The sequence below is a fragment of the Rutidosis leptorrhynchoides genome, chromosome 1 (genome assembly GCF_046630445.1).
Source record: "Rutidosis leptorrhynchoides isolate AG116_Rl617_1_P2 chromosome 1, CSIRO_AGI_Rlap_v1, whole genome shotgun sequence".
In the NCBI taxonomy this organism is placed as follows: domain Eukaryota; kingdom Viridiplantae; phylum Streptophyta; class Magnoliopsida; order Asterales; family Asteraceae; genus Rutidosis; species Rutidosis leptorrhynchoides.
In genome coordinates this window covers 474,076,041-474,096,528 of record NC_092333.1, presented here as the reverse complement: position 1 = coordinate 474,096,528, position 20,488 = coordinate 474,076,041, and the positions used below count along the sequence as shown (strand labels likewise).

At 37.5% G+C, this 20,488-nt stretch overlaps 1 protein-coding gene across 1 annotated transcript; it reads left to right on the top strand.

Annotated features, from left to right (window-relative positions):
- The first annotated feature begins 802 nt into the window (after positions 1 to 802).
- LOC139839606 (uncharacterized) lies at positions 803 to 19,619 on the top strand. Its single transcript, XM_071829721.1, has 8 exons — positions 803 to 866; positions 1,010 to 1,102; positions 6,013 to 6,083; positions 6,160 to 6,255; positions 6,564 to 6,878; positions 6,964 to 7,078; positions 19,392 to 19,519; positions 19,602 to 19,619. Exons 1-8 carry the CDS (start codon positions 803 to 805, stop codon positions 19,617 to 19,619), a joined length of 900 nt encoding a protein of 299 aa, XP_071685822.1.
- Positions 19,620 to 20,488: the final 869 nt, after the last annotated feature.

Below are 20,488 nucleotides of genomic sequence, written 5' to 3'. Positions count from 1 at the left end.
GAGTGATGATATGGGTCGTGTCAAACAGGTTGTTGACAAAATCCGCAGCCCTTGGAGGAGATGGGATGACTGTACGCTGTGTGTAATGATGTCGAGGTGGGGATGGGGGTCCTGAATATTGATGGCTCGGCCCTGCGCCTCTAGGGTCTCTGTGGAATACCAGTACTGAATACTCATGAGGATATGGCGGGACATTGAGATGTCTGCCTGCATAATGTGTGAAGTGATCCAGATTCTGAAAGATCGCATGCTGAGCAAACCAACTCTCGTGTCTAGGTAGATCTCCCATATGATAATGGTACAGTGGAAAGTGCGGTCGATCCCCTTCTCCTACTGATGAGTGTCGACGGGCGTCATTGGGCCTACCCTGTGTGGTGGGATCATCCTCATCCTTTGGTTCCTGTGAACCTTGCCGTCTCCGACCATCTCTAGTCCTCGCATCAGGCCTAAATCCCCTAGCTCTTACTCCTAGCACTGTCCGGTCTTCCGATTCTGGTATTGCCGGATTGGCTGTAACTTTTAACTGTTCATCCTCAATCCGAATGTACTTCCAAGTGTTCAGTAACTTGTACCATATCTCTTCTGACTCAGCTGCTGTCCTATACCCAAATCTCTCAATACTAACTAAAACATGCATCCGGCAAAGGAGTTTGGTGACCACGGCTCCCAAAACAGGCACGACTATTCTCGGCGCATTCCTTTCAATAGTAAAGGCTTGAGCTAGAAGATGTGCAACTTGCATATTTTGGTTATTGATCATGGCGTGCATTATGCGCATATAATTAACGGTGACGGCACCGCCATGTTAGGTTTTCAGGTGAAGGGTTTTGGCGATGAGGTGGTGAAGAATTCGGTGAACAGGATTGGTGAAGCTTGAAGCCTTTTTACTTGACCTCCAGGCTTCATTATCGGAGGTGTAGGTACGCCAGAAAGCTTGATGATCGATGTTGTTCAGCGTGGTGTATCCTCTTTTAAATACAGATCGATTAACGTGTGTCCTCTTATACAGTTCTAGATGAATTACGAACTGCGCAAGAGTCAGGTGATACATCAGATTCTGATGGCAGAAATGGATGCACTCGTGACTGTTGTACTCCTCCTGGTTAACATTTGATTCAAATCTCCATGTTGCCATGAATTCTGCCTATGGCTCCTGATAAACTCGTTCATGAATTTCAAACAGACTTTTCCACGCGCTGTTGACTTTCGCGTGTGCTGTGAAACTTAAGATTTATCTCAACTCATTGGCCCAACCACATTGCTCCATTATTTCCCAATTTATATATTTGTTGGCACCTTTTTGTCGATTTATCCAATTCCTCATGAACGGCTCATTATTTGCTGGATTGTCTTGCCCGAGGAGGTAGTAGGGCAACTCATACTCATCCGGTAAATAATTAGCCATCTGTAAAGGTCAAGTAATGTAGGTTATGTTCCAAAATAATAAGACTTATAATAATACTTAGAATTTTTTTTAAAAAAATGCTTATATTTTTTGAAAAAATTCGAAATGAGGGCTTTAAAAATGGCATTTTCCAATTCCTTGTTATAGTCAATTATAGTCAAAATTACCACAAACGTTATCTAATCTTACTCTAAACTTATTTCCAAACAAAATTTGAAGCGTGCCCGTGATTGCAATAAATAATGCCAAAAATAATAATTATAGCGAGTTAGTCGTAATAAGCAGTTGTGATTAAAGCAGGATGATTTTTAAGCATACAATAATTATAACGATCATTTTAATTACCTTAAATATCTTTGATCATCAAACTTTAGCTATAACATCCTTAAGTCAAGTTTTGAGACTGTTTTTACCGAAAAATATCCATTTTGCTTAAAACGTACAAAATAAGAAAAGTCAAAGACTAGACTTAATTTTCATTTGCAAATCAATGATATCTTTATTTAGGCTAGTTTTAATGCAATCCTAAGTTTTAAAAACGTTTTAACTAAAGGGAAAACCCTAAGCCTAATTAAGTGTAGTTTTACCAAAACATCAATTTTCAAGTAAACAAGTCTAAATTGTTCCAGAATTAGTTTCTAAGTACTCTAAATGAATTACTAAGCCTAACTGAGCTGGCCAAACATCAAGTTTCCAACAATTTTCACCAATTTCTAACCTAAAACCTAAATTAATGAATCGAGAGTTAAAAACTAACCAAAATGCTTCAATCGAACCTAAAAACTAACACATATCAATTACATTATCTAACTAAGCATATAGGAATTCAAAATTGGGCATAAAACACAATTTTTCTCAAAAGTCAAAAATTTAACTCCGAGTAAAAACTCGAATTTTAACCGTGAAAGAGTACCTTTTATGCCAAATTGATGACGGAAACGCGTTGAGGAGACACGATCGAATCGGATTTGAGCTTTGAATCGTTAAATTTGGTCAAGATTTGGTGATGGTGGTGGTGGTCTCACTAGTCGGCCGAAGAAACAGAGGGAGGAGAGAAAGAAAGGAAAAAAAAAGAGGAAAAAGGAGAGGATGAGAAGAAAAAGAGAAGAAAAATGGGCCCGTGCGGCACACGGGCTTATTTCTCTGACCCGACTCGCGAATTTTTATATATTTTAAAGTTTTCACTAAATTAATAAAAGATAAATAAAATTTTTCTTCGGCTCTTAATCCAGTTATTTTTTAATTAAATTAAAAAGAAAAAGGACGAAAGGACTGAGTAAACTAAAAATTTATTTTATTAATAATTCAGATTACACAGGTTCCACAACTAAGTTTCAGAAATGATGCGGAAAGAAAGATATATTTAAAGCTTCTTTGACCATCCAGAGTAAATCAGCGGAGTGTATTGAAAATATTTCAAAATCACTTAGCATTTTACCCTCACGCTTTTGTAAATATCCGATGTCGTCCATAAGTTTAAACAAAGCCCTTCTAACTTTTTTAATGTTTGAAATTCCATCCCTAGGTCCAGCATCTCGATAATTAAGCTCGAAAAGAAGTTTTGACACTGTGTCTTAAAATAAAAGATCTTCCGCGCAATCAGGATCACCGATAGTAAATTTAAAGTTTTCAGATATTTCCCGAATGATCTTTCTTCGCGGAGTTGTAAATGGAAATTTTGACATAGTGAGGATTTGTACGAGTTCAGAATATATTTCCTTTCTTTTTGCGAAGAAATTCTGATGTATTCTTTCCTCGGTTGAATCCGGAAAAACTTCAATTAATCTTTTGATGAGAAATGAGGTTGGATCGAAGTAAAAGAAATCTCGATCTCCATGTCTTGAAATAGGGTTAGGTTTTTTGCTTTCAATCCAAAATTCTAATTCAGAAATCATTGCGGTGACATAACGGTTGATATGAATTTGAGAGAATTCCTTATCACTGATGTGAGGGAGAAAAATGACGAATGACTCTAAATCGAATTTGAAATCAATTTCTGCATCCCGATACTTGACAAAAATATCATCCCCACATTCTTTTAACAGTTTGTGAAGAGAATGAACTTGAGAACAAAGCTCTTTTAACAGATTTATTTGAAATGTTGAGAACGAGAAGTCTGGGGAATAGAGGTGCCTAATGAATTCTCTATAGACGTCTAACCTTCTGCTAGGATTTAACAGATTTCCAGTAAACGGAACTTTTATTTTATCAATGTGTTGTTTCTCCTTTTGATTATATTCAAACAAGTCAGGATATTTGAAGATAGTTGGGTATTCTTCCCGTATTTCATCTTCCATAATGATGAGTTCATTAAGACTGAGCCTCCCTTTTGGATCGTGAATATGGTAGAATCCTGGTTCTTTTGAGTAAAACTTATCCAAAAGCAATGAAATCTCTAAGTCGGATGAAGTTATCCGGCTTCTTGGACTACAAGGATCAAGAATTAACTCTTGATGAGACTCATCAGGGTTTATATTTGTTTTGGTTTTATAAATAAAAATTTCTCCGATTTCCGAAGTTGTGGGAGAGCAACTGCCTTTCGCACTTTCTTCGTAATCGGTTAAGTCTAAACTAGAATCTAAAGAAATTAATACCATATTTAATATTTTGTTTTTATAGTTTTGAAAAGGGTTTACTATAATGGCGACTTTTAAATCCTATACCGACAAACTCTCTGTTTGTTAAGCATGTGTGTTTCTTATCAATTTATCTTTGAAACAAGTGGCCAGACCGACAACGGAGAGGCAGGATCCTTTTGGTTCAATATAATTGGAGACTGTTTGGAAAATCCAACAACCAAGTCCGTGTATAATTGTATTTCTTTGACACCACTCAAGAATCGCAGATATTTTGATAGAATCAACGGTTACCTTAACAGACAGAAAATGAGTCCCCGGCAGCGGCGCCAAAAACTTACTTCTACTTATGATATGGCCAAAACGGACGGTTATGTATGTGCGGTGTCATTAGGTCACAACACATCAGATTTGACTACCAAAAGAGAGTAATGGTTTTATTATTTATTTTTAGCTGGTATTACTCACCTACTTGTCTTCCTTTTAACGAGTAAGTGGTAAGTATAACTCAGGTTCGTATTTTTTTATGTTTGCTCAGTAATGTGGGATAAAGGTGCCTAAATAATTAACCCTAGTGACAAGTGGTGATAGATTAAGATTAACTACTAATATGACTATAAAGATAAAGGTGGATAGGCATGAAGAATAGAATTCTGATGGGGAACTATCACAAGATTTTAACTTTCTAGAATAAACACTAAACCTCAATTAATTGGACTTTAAACCTAACTGATTTGTCACTAAGAGTTTAGGTCTTGAAGATTCTGGCTAAGACGAATATCCCTACTCCCAACGTTAACCTTGGAGGGTTTAAATGACCTTATGGATTAAATCCTAGGTAAATGAACAAAGTGGTATAACCCTAGAGGAAAGTCTCAGCTTTTCTTAATCCTATTTGGTCTAACTAAAGCAATACTCCACCACTTATACTAAGCTATGCCTTAACATTAATAGATGTGCAATCTTAGGTATTCTAAGGTACTGCTAATCGGATTAGAGGTCTCTCCTTTGCGATCACTTAATCAACTCCGGATCATCTTACAACATCTCAAGAACGTTGCTTTTGACGTGAATCATGCTTCTGAGTATACCAGTGTTCACTGAACTATATGTTGTCTACTCTAATCACAACCAAAATGGGCAGCTCTTCTTTGACGAATAAACGGTTATTCGTACGTAGGTACTATATCCCTATTGTGACGTTAAGCACACATAACCACTTACCCATATCCTAGGGTTGATCAGGTCCTAATACTAGGTTATAGCCACGTGAATATGCGGAAAGGGTGATCCGTAAATTAAACTTCTAAACCGTCAAGGTTTCAGCATAACAGTAGCATAAGTTTCAGATAAAGTATTCAACATATAATAAACATTTGTAACAGATAGATATGCATGCAAGATGAAAGCAACTTAAGATAAATTTATTAAATTAAGGAAAGTGTTCACCATTTACAGACGAGATCCGGACCATTACAAGTGCTGATATCCTCTAGACTGCTCCTATTATAATCTTCGGCGTTCGCCTCCGGGTACTAAATTTTCCGCTCAGAGGTGAGAAGGCCTTGAAAGCTCTAGTGAGAGAAAGTGTATTGTAGTGAGAGAGTGAAGAGAGGCGTGTTGAAATTGGATGACAAAAAGCCTTTAAATAGACTTGAAATTTCCCTGCAAATGGCTCGCAGGCCGTTTGGCAAGCCGTTTACAGGGGCCGTTTGCCAGACCAAGCTCTTTGCAGGGGCCGTTTAACTTGGGCGTGTGGCAGGCCGTTTGTAAGCCAGGCAAGCCGTTTGGCAGGACGTTTGGCAAGCCGTTTGGCTTGCTAATTCTCTGGTTCATAACTTGATTTCTTGTCTTTCACCGTTTTCGCTGTAGATTCTTCGTTTTAGCTTCGTTTTACTTGATTCTTTTTTCATCATCTCCGTAATTACTTTACCTACAATTTTAACAGAAAAAATCAATTATTTTTTCGATAAAGTTTTGAACTTTATGCTTTTGGGACTTAATATCGGGGGTAAAAACGTGACTTTTTAGCTGATAGCAGTAGTCCAAAAAAAAAACACTGGAAAAGACTTGTTGACTTTTGGAATGGTGATGAATCAAAGGTATGATCATGCCTTCATATTAAAACAACATAATATTATTGTTTATCTATTTATAATATTTTTTTTCCTAAATTAGGGCATGATTACGAAAAATAAACATAATCGGCAAAAAAGGTCATTGCACCCATTGATCGGCAAAAAGAGTTATGCACAAATTCGTGAGGAACTAAAGGTAAGTTTATTACAAATGCAAATGTTATTATAGTACTATTTTTTTATTGTTGTTACTCATTTTCATTTTGTTACAACAGATACAATTAGGAAGAGAGCCGAGTAGAGTGGACATTTTGAGCGGTCTTTCTCGAAAGCTGACATCACAAACAATTCTGAAGCTGTAAAACAACTTGTAAGTTACATAATTACAAAACTAAATGTGCTGGCAGAATGATAACTATGTTTGCTTAAATGTAATCATTATTTTATGGCCTCTCTACGCGAGGTTTACTGTGGGGATTTTAATGTTCATTTTTCTATTTACAGGAACAAATGAAAGAACTTTCCATGGAATTACCAGAAGGTTCACTCGATGAGCCTAGACCAGATGATATCTATGCACAAGTCATGGGTACAGCTAAACATGGACAAGCAGAAATGTATGGTCTCGGTGTTCGTGTATCAGATGTTTTGGGTGAAGTCAGGAGTCATACCGCTTTATGCCAAAAGAACGTCAAGTTGAAAGCAGAATTCCAGGAGTATAAAGAACGTGAAAAACAAAAGACCATTATGACAAATAATTCCGTTGTTAATCCTCATGCATCAACAAATAATGGCATAATTACCAATACGCCACTACAGGCATATTTCTATTTAGTTACTATTGTTATTCTCCACGTTAAAATATTTATAGTTGAATAATTAAAAGTTGGAAAATTAAAAATAGGTTGACAAAGAAGTCCACCTAAAGAGCATTAAAAATCCAACCCTGATTATCGCAAAAGGCAGGCTTCGTGGTTTAGACCCACTAACAGTGGTTGGAGGAATAGAGATTGGTCTAGGTGTAAGATCCTGTTTTCTTTTTGGTTTGGACGCCGTCCCATTATGAAGGCCTGGACTCCGTCCAGAAATCTGGACGCCGTCCAAATGATCTGTCGAGCCAGAATTGAGTTTTTAAATATTTTAGATGGGTAAATTGGTAATTTCACTTGGTGGACGAATTAAAGGCCCTAGATCAGTTTGGTTGAACCTCATTACTCCATTTCTAACCACCAATCTTCATCCACTTAAATTCTAGTGAGAGAGTGTGATTCAAGTGTGAGAAAGCTCAAATAGGGAAAGAAGAAGCTTGTTTCGGGTTCTAGCTCGAGCATTAAAGTTGTTCATCTCCTCGTTAGCTTCGTTTTGATTGTGGTGGTAAGCCCTAAACTTGATTACCTTAGTTTAATGTGTTTAAGGGTTAAGGTTTGGGTTAGTGTTGCACATAAAACCCATTTGTGAGTAATTTAGGGGTTTTGGTTAAGTTTGGGTCATGAAGACCCAAATGGTGACTAACCTAGGGTTTTGAAAGGATAAATGGGTCTTAAAGGCCTAACAAATCACTAGTACACTTATAGTTAATGTTAGTGGGTGTCATTTGAGTTGTGGATGACCCAAATGGGTGTGTTGACCTTGAAATGGGTCAAATGGGTCTTTAATGACCTAAGTGATCTTGCATGTGTGCAAATGAGTTAAATTGGTGATTTAAAAATGTAATAAGACCATATTTGACTAGAGTTAGGGTTTTTAGTGAAGTTAACCCATTAATAGGGTTAAGGGTGCAAAATGGGTCGGGATTGCACTTTTGGTCAAAATGACTTAGGAATGGTGAAAGAATTGGTTGACCGACTTGAGTTTGCGTTTGATAATATGTATAACATGATAGGTACGTTACTTTGAGGTTTCGCAAGCTCGGGTATCTTTTCACAAGACTTTGAGGTGAGTGGAATAACTATATATGCGTAGTTATATAATGTATCTATTTGTTGTAGCGTGAAATGTGTAGTGTCGAGGTGTTAAGACACCACGTTTCACGTGAAGAGTGTAGCATCGAGGTGTTAAGATGCCACTCGGGTGTAGCATCGAGGTGTTAAGATGTCACCTAGGAGTGTAGTGACGAGGTGTTAAGACACCACTCCGTAAAATAATGAGTGAAGCATCGAGGTGTTAAGATGCCACTCAGGGTGAAGTGCCGAGGTGTTAAGGTGCCACCCTAGGGGTTAGGGGTGCGAGGTGTTAAGTGCCCTAACGGATGTTGTGAACACCGATGGCATTTTCGCGAGCGCCGTTCCCTTTTACTATTGGTTAACCATGGTTATTTGTGTTGTACGCATATTATATTATTCGAGTTATATTTATATGCGGTTGTTATGCTAGCTTGGGAGTATTGGTGAATTATAGCTTGTTATTGCAACGATAAGCTAATGTTGTTTGCTAGCATGTTTGCGGTTGTGTAAGTGTATGCAAGTAGGTATAATTATATATGTATTAGTATAATTATTGCATTCACTAAGCTTTGCTTACCCTCTCGTTGTTTACCTTTTTTTTATAGGCTCGGGCGTTGACAAGGGTAAGAGCGTTCAATTGGATTAGTGATCTCCCGCTTGTTTTGTTAGGGGATGTTTTTGGGTGTTAGCTTTTGGAGTTCGACCGAGATTGGGTAGTTTAACCCCAAACACCATGCTCTAGTGTCGTTTGGAACTTAAACTTATATTTGGTCGAAACTTTTATTTTTGAACGAAACTCGTAAAATGGGCGATGTGGGCCCGTTGATGTAAAACTTGATTTGATGATGAAAATCTCTTAGTTTCACTTATATTGACTTGTGGTAAAAAGGTTTTCGTTTGAAAGTGTCGGGAAGCGGGTTTTCCGCTCGTGTGAGTTGGACCCGTGATCAGTAGCTGGAAGACCATTGGGACGCCATCCCAATTTCTTGGACGCCGTCCCAGTTGTTTTGAGCTGGACGCCGTCCCAAACTTTGGACGCCGTCCTACCTTTCTGAGCTGGACGCCGTCCAGGATTCTGGACGCCGTCCAGATGCACTGACATAGAAATTTTTTTTTTAGTACGCGTCTAAGGGATTTAAGATGTCGGGTTGTTACAAGTGGTATCAGAGCATGGTCTAAGGGATTTAGGTGACTTGAGATAGGCGCATAGACTTAGACTTTTGTGTGCGCGTTATGCGGGACTTGTAGGACTTTGGGTCGGATCGGGTTTTGGTTAGTGTATAGGTTTATGTGAACTAATCATGCGCTATTGTTTTGTGTGGTATTTAAAATCGTCAAGCGAGATAGACGTGGTACTAGTGAGTTAATGCGATGTGCTCGTGTAACAATGATTAGCTACCATTGTTACGGGTTCAAATCGTGTCAAACAAGTGATGTACGACAATTGTTGAGCAAGACGGGGTAGTGCGGTGTATATGTATATACATATGGGTTAAGTCCTTTCGTTTTGTTGCTTAATTTACTTCGTTTTATAGAATGAAGATGAGAAATGGACACGACACAAATGACGGAGGTACGAGTGAGGACGTTAAACTCACGGTCAAGGTTGAGGCTATCTTTAAAAGGCTAAAGAGGGATTTTCTTGACGACGTTCGAAAGGTCTTCCAAGAGTCGGTCGATGGACAAGTGACCGAAATGATCAATGATCGAATGAAAGCCGCAATAGAGGAAGCTTTAGAGGCTAGAAACATTTATCCTCGAGGCGAAGGGGGTAAAGGTAATGGTGGGGGTGGAAGGCGGGACTTCCACTACAAAAATTTCAAGGATACTCAACCTTCGATGTTTAATGGGGTGCGAGATCCGTTGAAAAGCATGTGTTGGATTTCCGATATCGAGGGGGCTTTCCGTACTGCGGAGTGTTCTCCCGAAAGGAAGGCGAGATATGGTTCTAGTATGTTGAGGGAAGAAGCCAAGTTGTGGTGGGACGACAAAATCAACTTATATGATGAAGAGCAATGCATGAACTTGACATGGGAGGAGTTTAAGAAGGAATTCTTTAAAGAATACCGAACTTCTTCCGATCTTGATAGAATCCGGGACGAGTTGCACCATTTGCAACAAGTTTCAATGGACTTGGTCACACTCAAGTCTACCTTTTTGGCAAAAACTCGTTTTTGTCCGGAATATGTGGGTGACGATCACAAGCTAATGAAAGATTTCTACCGTACTTTGAATGATGAGTTCAAGGGCAAGATTAGTCGAGGTATGGCTAAGTCTTTTGATGAGTTATTTGAATTGGCACGGGGTTTTGAGCCGGATGTTCCAAGAAAAAGCGATATCACGTTTTTCAAAAGAAAGTTTGAAGGTTCTAGTCATTCTAACTTTTCAAACAAGAAGAACAAGAACAAGAAGGGTCTGAGAGTGTTAATAGCGTGAAGAAGGGCACTTCCGGGGGTTTTCTTATGCGTGCTACAATTGTGGGCAACCGGGTCATATGGCTCGTGAATGTTCTAAACCATCTTTCGGAAACAAGGTCACTTGTTTTAATTGTGGAAAAGAAGGGCATAAGAAGCCGGATTGTCCCGACTTGCGTAATGATAATGCTAAGCGGTTAGAGAAGGCGGCGGGTACGGCAAGGGATCGAAATTATTTGATGACCAATGATGAAGCCAAGCAATCAAACGAAGTTGTCTCGGGTACTTTCGTGGTTAATTCTAATCAGGCAAGAATTCTATTTGATAGCGGTGCAAATTTGTCGTTTGTGTCTCCTAAATTTGTGCCTAAACTAAATAGACCATTAGCTAAGTTAAGTCGTCCGGTAGAAGTCGAAATAGTGGACGGCAAGACGGTACTAGTGGTCGATGTGTGCAAAAATTGTGATGTTGTGTTTGGTGCCGAAAACTTTAAGATAGATCTCATTCCGATGACTTTGAGCGACTTTGATATTGTTGTGGGTATGGATTGGCTCTATCGTAATAGAGCCGATATTGCATGCCATGAAAAATTTATTCGTGTGAAGACCCCAAGTGGGGGAGAGTTAATTATTCACGGGGATAAACGAAGAAGACTTGTGTCGATATGTTCTTTTGCACGGGCACGTCGTTTTCTTGTTAGTGGTGGCATGGCTTTTCTTGCCCATGTTATTGATACTACTGATGAGCCACCACCCATTCGTGAAATTCCGGTTGTTAGTGAATTCGAAGACGTTTTTCCGGACGAGTTACCGGGTGTTCCGGCGGAAAGACAAGTTGAATTTCGCATTGAGTTGGTTCCGGGAGCTATTCCCATTGCTAAAACTCCTTATCGTTTAGCGCCGACAGAAATGCAAGAATTGCTAAATCAAACCCAAGAGTTACTTGAGAAGGGTTTTATTTGACCAAGTGCTTCACCATGGGGCGCTCCGGTGTTATTTGTGAAGAAGAAGGATGGTAGTATGCGGATGTGCATCGATTATCGAGAGTTGAATAAAGTGACGATCAAGAATCGTTATCCGTTACCTAGGATTGACGATTTGTTTGATCAACTACAAGGTGCAACGTATTTCTCTAAAATCGACCTACGGTTCGGCTATCACCAAATGCGGGTCCGTGAGGAAGACATCGAGAAAACGGCTTTTCGGACGCGTTATGGGCATTTTGAATTTGTGGTAATGCCTTTTGGTCTTACGAATGCACCGGCGGCATTCATGGATCTTATGAACCGAGTGTGCCAACCTATGTTGGACAAGTCGGTAATAGTGTTCATTGACGACATACTAGTCTACTCGAAAAGTATGAACGAACATGAACGTCATTTGCGTGAAGTATTGAAGACGCTACGAAAGGAGAAGTTGTATGCAAAGTTCTCCAAATGTGAATTTTGGCTAAGGAAAGTTCAATTCCTTGGTCATATTGTGAATGAAAACGGTATTCAAGTAGATCCGGGGAAGATCGAGACGGTGTAGAGTTGGGGACGACCGACTACGCCTACGGAAATCTGAAGTTTTCTCGGATTGGCCGGTTATTATCGTCGGTTTATCCAAGACTTTTCTAAGATCTCTTCTTCGTTAACGAAGTTGACGAGAAAGAATGCTAAGTTTAATTGGGAGAATGAGCAAGAAATTGCTTTTCAATTGCTAAAAGGGAAGTTGTGTCAAGCTCCGGTGTTAGTATTGCCGAAAGGTGTGGAAGACATGACGGTTTATTGTGATGCTTCCTTAAATGGTCTCGGGTGTGTTCTAATGCAAAGAGGTAAAGTCATCGCTTATGCCTCACGACAATTAAAGGAACACGAAACAAGATACCCGACTCATGATCTTGAGTTGGCGGCGGTTGTGCATGCGTTGAAAATTTGGCGCCATTACTTGTATGGTGTCAAGTGTACGATTTATTCCGATCATAAGAGTTTGAAACATCTCTTTAATCAACGAGATTTGAATTATCGCCAATGTAGGTGGATGGATGTGGTGAAAGATTATGATTGTGAGATACTTTATCATCCGGGTAAGGCAAATGTTGTCGCGGATGCGTTGAGTTGAAAGAGTCAACATCCGGCGATAAAAGTGAGATCGTTACGTTTGATTATTACTAATGATTTTCTTGTGAAGCTTGGTGAGATTCAAATAGAGGCTTACTGTAGTGACCCGAACTTTTCCATGTTTATATATATTAATTGAGATTGATGTTTACATGATTAAATGTTTCCAACATGTTAAGCAATCAAACTTGTTAAGACTTGATTAATTGAAATAGGTTTCATATAGACAATTGACCACCCAAGTTGACCGGTGATTCACGAACGTTAAAACTTGTAAAAAAACTATATGATGACATATATATGGTTATATATATAGTTAACATGATATTATGATAAGTAAACATATCATTAATTATATTAACAATGAACTACATATGTAAAAACAAGACTACTAACTTAATGATTTTGAAACGAGACATATATGTAACGTTTATCGTTGTAACGACATTTAATGTATATATATCATATTAAGAGATATTCGTACATCATAATATCATGATAATATAATAATTTAAAATCTCTTTTGTTATTATAAACATTGGGTTAACAACATTTAACAAGATCGTTAACCTAAAGGTTTCAAAACAACACTTACATGTAACGACTAACGATGACTTAACGACTCAGTTAAAATGTATATACATGTAGTGTTTTAATATGTATTTATACACTTTTGAAAGACTTCAATACACTTATCAAAATACTTCTACTTAACAAAAATGCTTACAATTACATTCTCGTTCAGTTTCATCAACAATTCTACTCGTATGCACCCGTATTCGTACTCGTACAATACACAGCTTTTAGATGTATGTACTATTGGTATATACACTCCAATGATCAGCTCTTAGCAGCCCATGTGAGTCACCTAACACATGTGGGAACCATCATTTGGCAACTAGCATGAAATATCTCATAAGATTACAAAAATATGAGTAATCATTCATGACTTATTTACATGAAAACAAAATTACATATCCTTTATATCTAATCCATACACCAACGACCAAAAACACCTACAAACACTTTCATTCTTCAATTTTATTCATCTAATTGAACTCTCTCAAGTTCTATCTTCAAGTTCTAAGTGTTCTTCATAAATTCCAAAAGTTCTAGTTTCATAAAATCAAGAATACTTTCAAGTTTGCTAGCTCACTTCCAATCTTGTAAGGTGATCATCCAACCTCAAGAAATCTTTGTTTCTTACAGTAGGTTATCATTCTAATACAAGGTAATAATCATATTCAAACTTTGGTTCAATTTCTATAACTATAACAATCTTATTTCAAGTGATGATCTTACTTGAACTTGTTTTCGTGTCATGATTTTGCTTCAAGAACTTTGAGCCATCCAAGGATCCATTGAAGCTAGATCCATTTTTCTCTTTTCCAGTAGGTTCATCCAAGGAACTTAAGGTAGTAATGATGTTCATAACATCATTCGATTCATACATATAAAGCTATCTTATTCGAAGGTTTAAACTTGTAATCACTAGAACATAGTTTAGTTAATTCTAAACTTGTTCGCAAACAAAAGTTAATCCTTCTAACTTGACTTTTAAAATCAACTAAACACATGTTCTATATCTATATGATATGCTAACTTAATGATTTAAAACCTGGAAACACGAAAAACACCGTAAAACCGGATTTACGCCGTCGTAGTAACACCGCGGGCTGTTTTGGGTTAGTTAATTAAAAACTATGATAAACTTTGATTTAAAAGTTGTTATTCTGAGAAAATGATTTTTATTATGAACATGAAACTATATCCAAAAATTATGGTTAAACTCAAAGTGGAAGTATGTTTTCTAAAATGGTCATCTAGACGTCGTTCTTTCGACTGAAATGACTACCTTTACAAAAACGACTTGTAACTTATTTTTCCGACTAGAAACCTATATTTTTTTTGTTTAGATTCATAAAATAGAGTTCAATATGAAACCATAGCAATTTGATTCACTCAAAACGGATTTAAAATGAAGAAGTTATGGGTAAAACAAGATTGGATAATTTTTCTCATTTTAGCTACGTGAAAATTGGTAACAAATCTATTCCAACCATAACTTAATCAACTTGTATTATATATTATGTAATCTTGAGATACCATAGACACGTATACAATGTTTCGACCTATCATGTCGACACATCTATATATATTTCGGAACAACCATAGACACTCTATATGTGAATGTTGGAGTTAGCTATACAGGGTTGAGGTTGATTCCAAAATATATATAGTTTGAGTTGTGATCAATACTGAGATACGTATACACTGGGTCGTGGATTGATTCAAGATAATATTTATCGATTTATTTCTGTACATCTAACTGTGGACAACTAGTTGTAGGTTACTAACGAGGACAGCTGACTTAATAAACTTAAAACATCAAAATATATTAAAAGTGTTGTAAATATATTTTGAACATACTTTGATATATATGTATATATTGTTATAGGTTCGTGAATCAACCAGTGGCCAAGTCTTACTTCCCGACGAAGTAAAAATCTGTGAAAGTGAGTTATAGTCCCACTTTTAAAATCTAATATTTTTGGGATGAGAATACATGCAGGTTTTATAAATGATTTACAAAATAGGCACAAGTACGTGAAACTACATTCTATGGTTGAATTATCGAAATCGAATATGCCCCTTTTTATTAAGTCTGGTAATCTAAGAATTAGGGAACAGACACCCTAATTGACGCGAATCCTAAAGATAGATCTATTGGGCCTAACAAACCCCATCCAAAGTACCGGATGCTTTAGTACTTCGAAATTTATATCATATCCGAAGGGTGTCCCGGAATGATGGGGATATTCTTATATATGCATCTTGTTATTGTCGGTTACCAGGTGTTCACCATATGAATGATTTTTATCTCTATGTATGGGATGTGTATTGAAATATGAAATCTTGTGGTCTATTGTTACGATTTGATATATATAGGTTAAACCTATAACTCACCAACATTTTTGTTGACGTTTTAAGCATGTTTATTCTCAGGTGATTATTAAGAGCTTCCGCTGTCGCATACTTAAATAAGGACAAGATTTGGAGTCCATGCTTGTATGATATTGTGTAAAAACTGCATTCAAGAAACTTATTTTGTTGTAACATATTTGTATTGTAAACCATTATGTAATGGTCGTGTGTAAACATGATATATTAGATTATCATTATTTGATAATCTACGTAAAGCTTTTTAAACCTTTATTGATGAAATAAAGGTTATGGTTTGTTTAAAAATGAATGCAGTCTTTGAAAAACGTCTCATATAGAGGTCAAAACCTCGCAAAGAAATCAATTAATATGGAACGTTTTTAATCAATAAGAACGGGACATTTCACTTACGTTCACAACAAGCATATGGAGCGAATCGTGGGCCAATCGGAGTTTATTACTATGGGTTCGCGTGAGTTGTTGTCTTTTCAAGGAAGGGTGTGGGTGCCTAAGATGGGTGATTACCGACGGGTGCTACTTGATGAAGCACATAAGTCAAAATATTCCATTCACCCGGGCGCGACGAAAATGTATCTTGACTTGAAGAAAGATTATTGGTGGCCGGGCATGAAGCGTGATGTTGTTAAATATGTTAAGCAATGTGTTACTTGTTTTCAAGTTAAAGCCGAGCACTAAAAGCCGTATGGTAAATTGCAACCGTTAGAAATTCCGAAATGGAAATAGGAGCACATTACCATGGATTTCATAACAAAGTTACCTAAGACGGCGAGAACCCAATTTGATATGATTTGGGTGATAGTTGACCGGTTGATGAAAAGTGCTTTGTTTCTTCCCATTAAAGAAGTAATATCATCGGAGGCCTTGGCTAAGTTGTTTATCAAGGAAGTGGTCTCTCGACACGGGGTTCCTATATCTATTGTTTCGGATAGAGATACTCATTTTACATCTCGGTTTTGGGAAAAGTTTCACGAAGATATGGGTACACAATTGAAATTGAGCACGGCGTATCATCCTCAAACGGACGGTCAAACCGAACGTACGAATCAAACTTTGGAGGATATGTTACGGGCGTGTATTATTGATTTTGGTGGTAGTTGGGACGAGCACTTACCTTTGGTGGAATTCTCGTACAATAATAGTTATCATACTAGTATCGGGATGCCGCCATATGAGATGCATTATGGGCGTAGGTGTCGAACCCCGATTTGTTGGGGTGAAGTGGGACAAAAGGAAATCGGGAGCACCAATTTGGTTTTGGAGACGAATAACAAGATTTATATTATACGGGACCACTTGAAGAATGCTCAAGATAGACAAAAGTCATATGCCGATAAACGTAGACGAATGATCAAATTTCAAGAAGGTGATATGGTGATGCTTAAGGTTTCACCTTGGAAGGGTATTATTCGATTTCGAAAACGGCGAAAGTTAGCCCCTCGGTTTATTGGGCCATTCAAAGTTTTAGCTCGTGTTGGCGAAGTTGCTTATCGTTTGGAATTACCCGAAGAACTTGCGGGGATCCATAATACATTTCATGTTTCCCATCTCCGTAAGTGTCTTGCGGATGATTCTTCGTGGTTGTCGTTAGACGAGATTGAGCTAAATAATAAGTTAGAGTATGTTGAGGAGCCGGTTGCTATACTTGATGAAAAGGTTAAGAAATTGAGAAATAAGGAGGTGAGGACTTTTAAAGTCCAATGGCGTCGAAGTATAGGCTCCGAGTTTACTTGGAGCCAGAAGAGTTTGTCTTGTTTTATCTTCCTGCTTGTCATGCGGCGTGGATTGCGAGGTCGCAATCCGGTTCAAGTGGGGGAGAGTTGTAAGATCCTGTTTTCTTTTTGGTTTGGACGCCATCCAAACATCTGGGACGCCGTCCCATTATGAAGGCCTGGACGCCATCCAGAAATCTGGACGCCGTCCAGATGATCTGTCGAGCCAGAATTGGGTTTTTAAATATTTTAGATGGGTAAATTGGTAATTTCACTTGGTGGACGAATTAAAGGCCCTAGATCAGTTTGGTTGAACCTCATTACTCCATTTCTAACCACCAAACTTCATCCACTTAAATCCTAGTGAGAGAGTGTGATTCAAGTGTGAGAAAGCTCAAATAGGGGAAGAAGAAGCTTGTTTCGGGTTCTAGCTCGAGCATTAAAGTTGTTCATCTCCTCGTTAGCTTCGTTTTGATTGTGGTGTAAGCCCTAAACTTGATTACCTTAGTTTAATGTGTTTAAGGGTTAGGGTTTGGGTTAGTGTTGCACATAAAACCCATTTGTGAGTAATTTGGGGGTTTTGGGTAAGTTTGGGTCATGAAGACCCAAATGGTGACTAACCTAGGGTTTTGAAAGGGTAAATGGGTCTTAAAGGCCTAGCAAATCACTAGTACACTTATAGTTAAAGTTAGTGGGTGTCATTTGGATTGTGGATGACCCAAATGGGTGTGTTGACCTTGAAATGGGTCTTTAATGACCTAAGTGGTCTTGCATGTGTGAAAATGAGTTAAATTGGTGATTTAAAAATGTAATAAGACCATATTTGACTAGAGTTAGGGTTTTTGGTGAAGTTAACCCATTATTAGGGTTAAGGGTGCAAAATGGGTCGGGATTGCACTTTGGGTCAAAATGACTTAGGAATGGTGAAAGAATTGGTTGACCGACTTGAGTTTGTGTTTGATAATATGTATAACGTGATAGGTACGTTACTTTGAGGTTTAGCAAGCTCAGGTATCTTTTCACAAGACTTTGAGGTGAGTGGAATAATTATATGCGTAGGTATATAATGTATCTATTTGTTGTAGCGTGAAATGTGTAGTGTCGAGGTGTTAAGACACCACGTTTCACGTGAAGAGTGTAGCATCGAGGTGTTAAGATGCCACTCAGGTGTAGCATCGAGGTGTTAAGATGCCACCTAGGAGTGTAGTGTCGAGGTGTTAAGACACCACTCCGTAAAATAATGAGTGAAGCATCGAGGTGTTAAGATGCCACTCGGGGTGAAGTGCCGAGGTGTTAAGGTGCCACCCTAGGGGTTAGGGGTGCGAGGTGTTAAGTGCTCTAACGGATGTTGTGAACACCGATGGTATTTTCGCGTGCGCCGTTCCCTTGTACTATTGGTTAACCATGGTTATTTGTGTTGTAATCATATTATATTATTCGAGTTATATTTATATGCGGTTGTTATGCTAGCTTGGGAGTATTGGTGAATTATAGCTTGTTATTGCGACGATAAGCTAATGTTGTTTGCTAGCATGTTTGCGGTTGTGTAAGTGTATGCAAGTAGGTATAATTATATATGTATTCGTATAATTATTGCATTCACTAAGCTTTGCTTACCCTCTCATTGTTTACCTTTTTTTCATAGGCTCGGGCGTTGACAAGGGTAAGAGCGTTCAATTGGATTAGTGATCTCCCGCTTGTTTTGTTAGGGGATGTTTTTGGGTGTTAGCTTTTGGAGTTCGACCGAGATTGGGTAGTTTAACCCCAAACACCATGCTCTAATGTCGTTTGGAACTTAAACTTATACTTGGTCGAAACTTTTATTTTTGAACGAAACTCGTAAAATGGGTGATGTGGGCCCGTTGATGTAAAACTTGATTTGATGATGAAAATCTCTTAGTTTCACTTATATTGACTTGTGGTAAAAAGGTTTTCGTTTGAAAGTGTCGGGAAGCGAGTTTTCCGCTCGTGTGAGTTGGACCCGTGATCAGTAGCTGGAAGACCATTGGGACGCCGTCCCAATTGCTTGGACGCCGTCCCAGTTGTTTTGAGCTGGACGCCGTCCTAAACTTTGGATGCCGTCCCACCTTTCTGAGCTGGACGCCGTCCAGGATTCTGGACGCCGTCCAGATGCACTGACATAGAATTTTTTTTTTTTAGTACACGTCTAAGGGATTTAAGATGTCGGGTTGTTACACCAGGCTGGGGTGAAGTACATGTTCAAGTCGCAATAAAAAGTGATGAAGCAGTGATAAGACCATTTGAACTTGTTATTACAATGATAGAGGCTACCGGTGTGACTATTGCGTGGCCAACTTCTTTACTCTCGGTATGCCATTGTTAAATTGTTGATGTAATTCGGGTTAATAACGTTGAATGCTTATGCTTATACATTAATTATTTGTTTGTAGGTTGTGCCACTGGATTAAGCTCGCATGATTGGCGCGGACTAATGCTTGATGACGTTGCTGCTTTTTTTTTTTAAATGTTCAGCTACTTATCTGTTAGATGTTTTTTTAGTGTGTTACTTATTTATCCTTTGTTAAGTTTGCAACAATATTATGTTATCTGGTTTGAATTTTATTAATGGAAATTATTAGTTGCATGTCCATGTTGGTTAAAGAAAGCATAAATATAATAAATCTATATATAAATATATTAAATATAATAAATATAAATATATATATATATATATATATATATATATATATATATATATATATGTATATATATATGTGTATGTATATGTATATATATATGTATGTATATATATATGTATATATGTATATATATATATATATGTATATATATATATATATGTATATGTATATGTATATATATATGTATATATGTATATATATGTGTGTATATATATGTATATATATATATATATATATATATATATATATATATACATATCCCATTGGGATCATTGTGATGATAAGCAAATGATAGAATATAATTTTAGGACTCTTTTTGGATCTATTAAAAAAAAATTATTCGAGAACTACCAACATCATTGTCATTACACGGCCATTACATATTACATTTTATTGGACCCTTTTTGGGTGTACTAATTAGTAAATCGTTCCTTCTTAATATCATGGTTATGGCATGATAATTACAAAAACTATTTTAGGACCCTTTCTAGAGGTACTATATTAGTCACATTAGTTCATGGTTTCCTATTGATGCCATGGCCAATACATGATATCTATATTAGGGCCCATATCGGCCTAAATAAAGTGTCCCAAAAAGATTTTTAGGAACATTTTCCTTTGTAATAAATTGTTCCAAT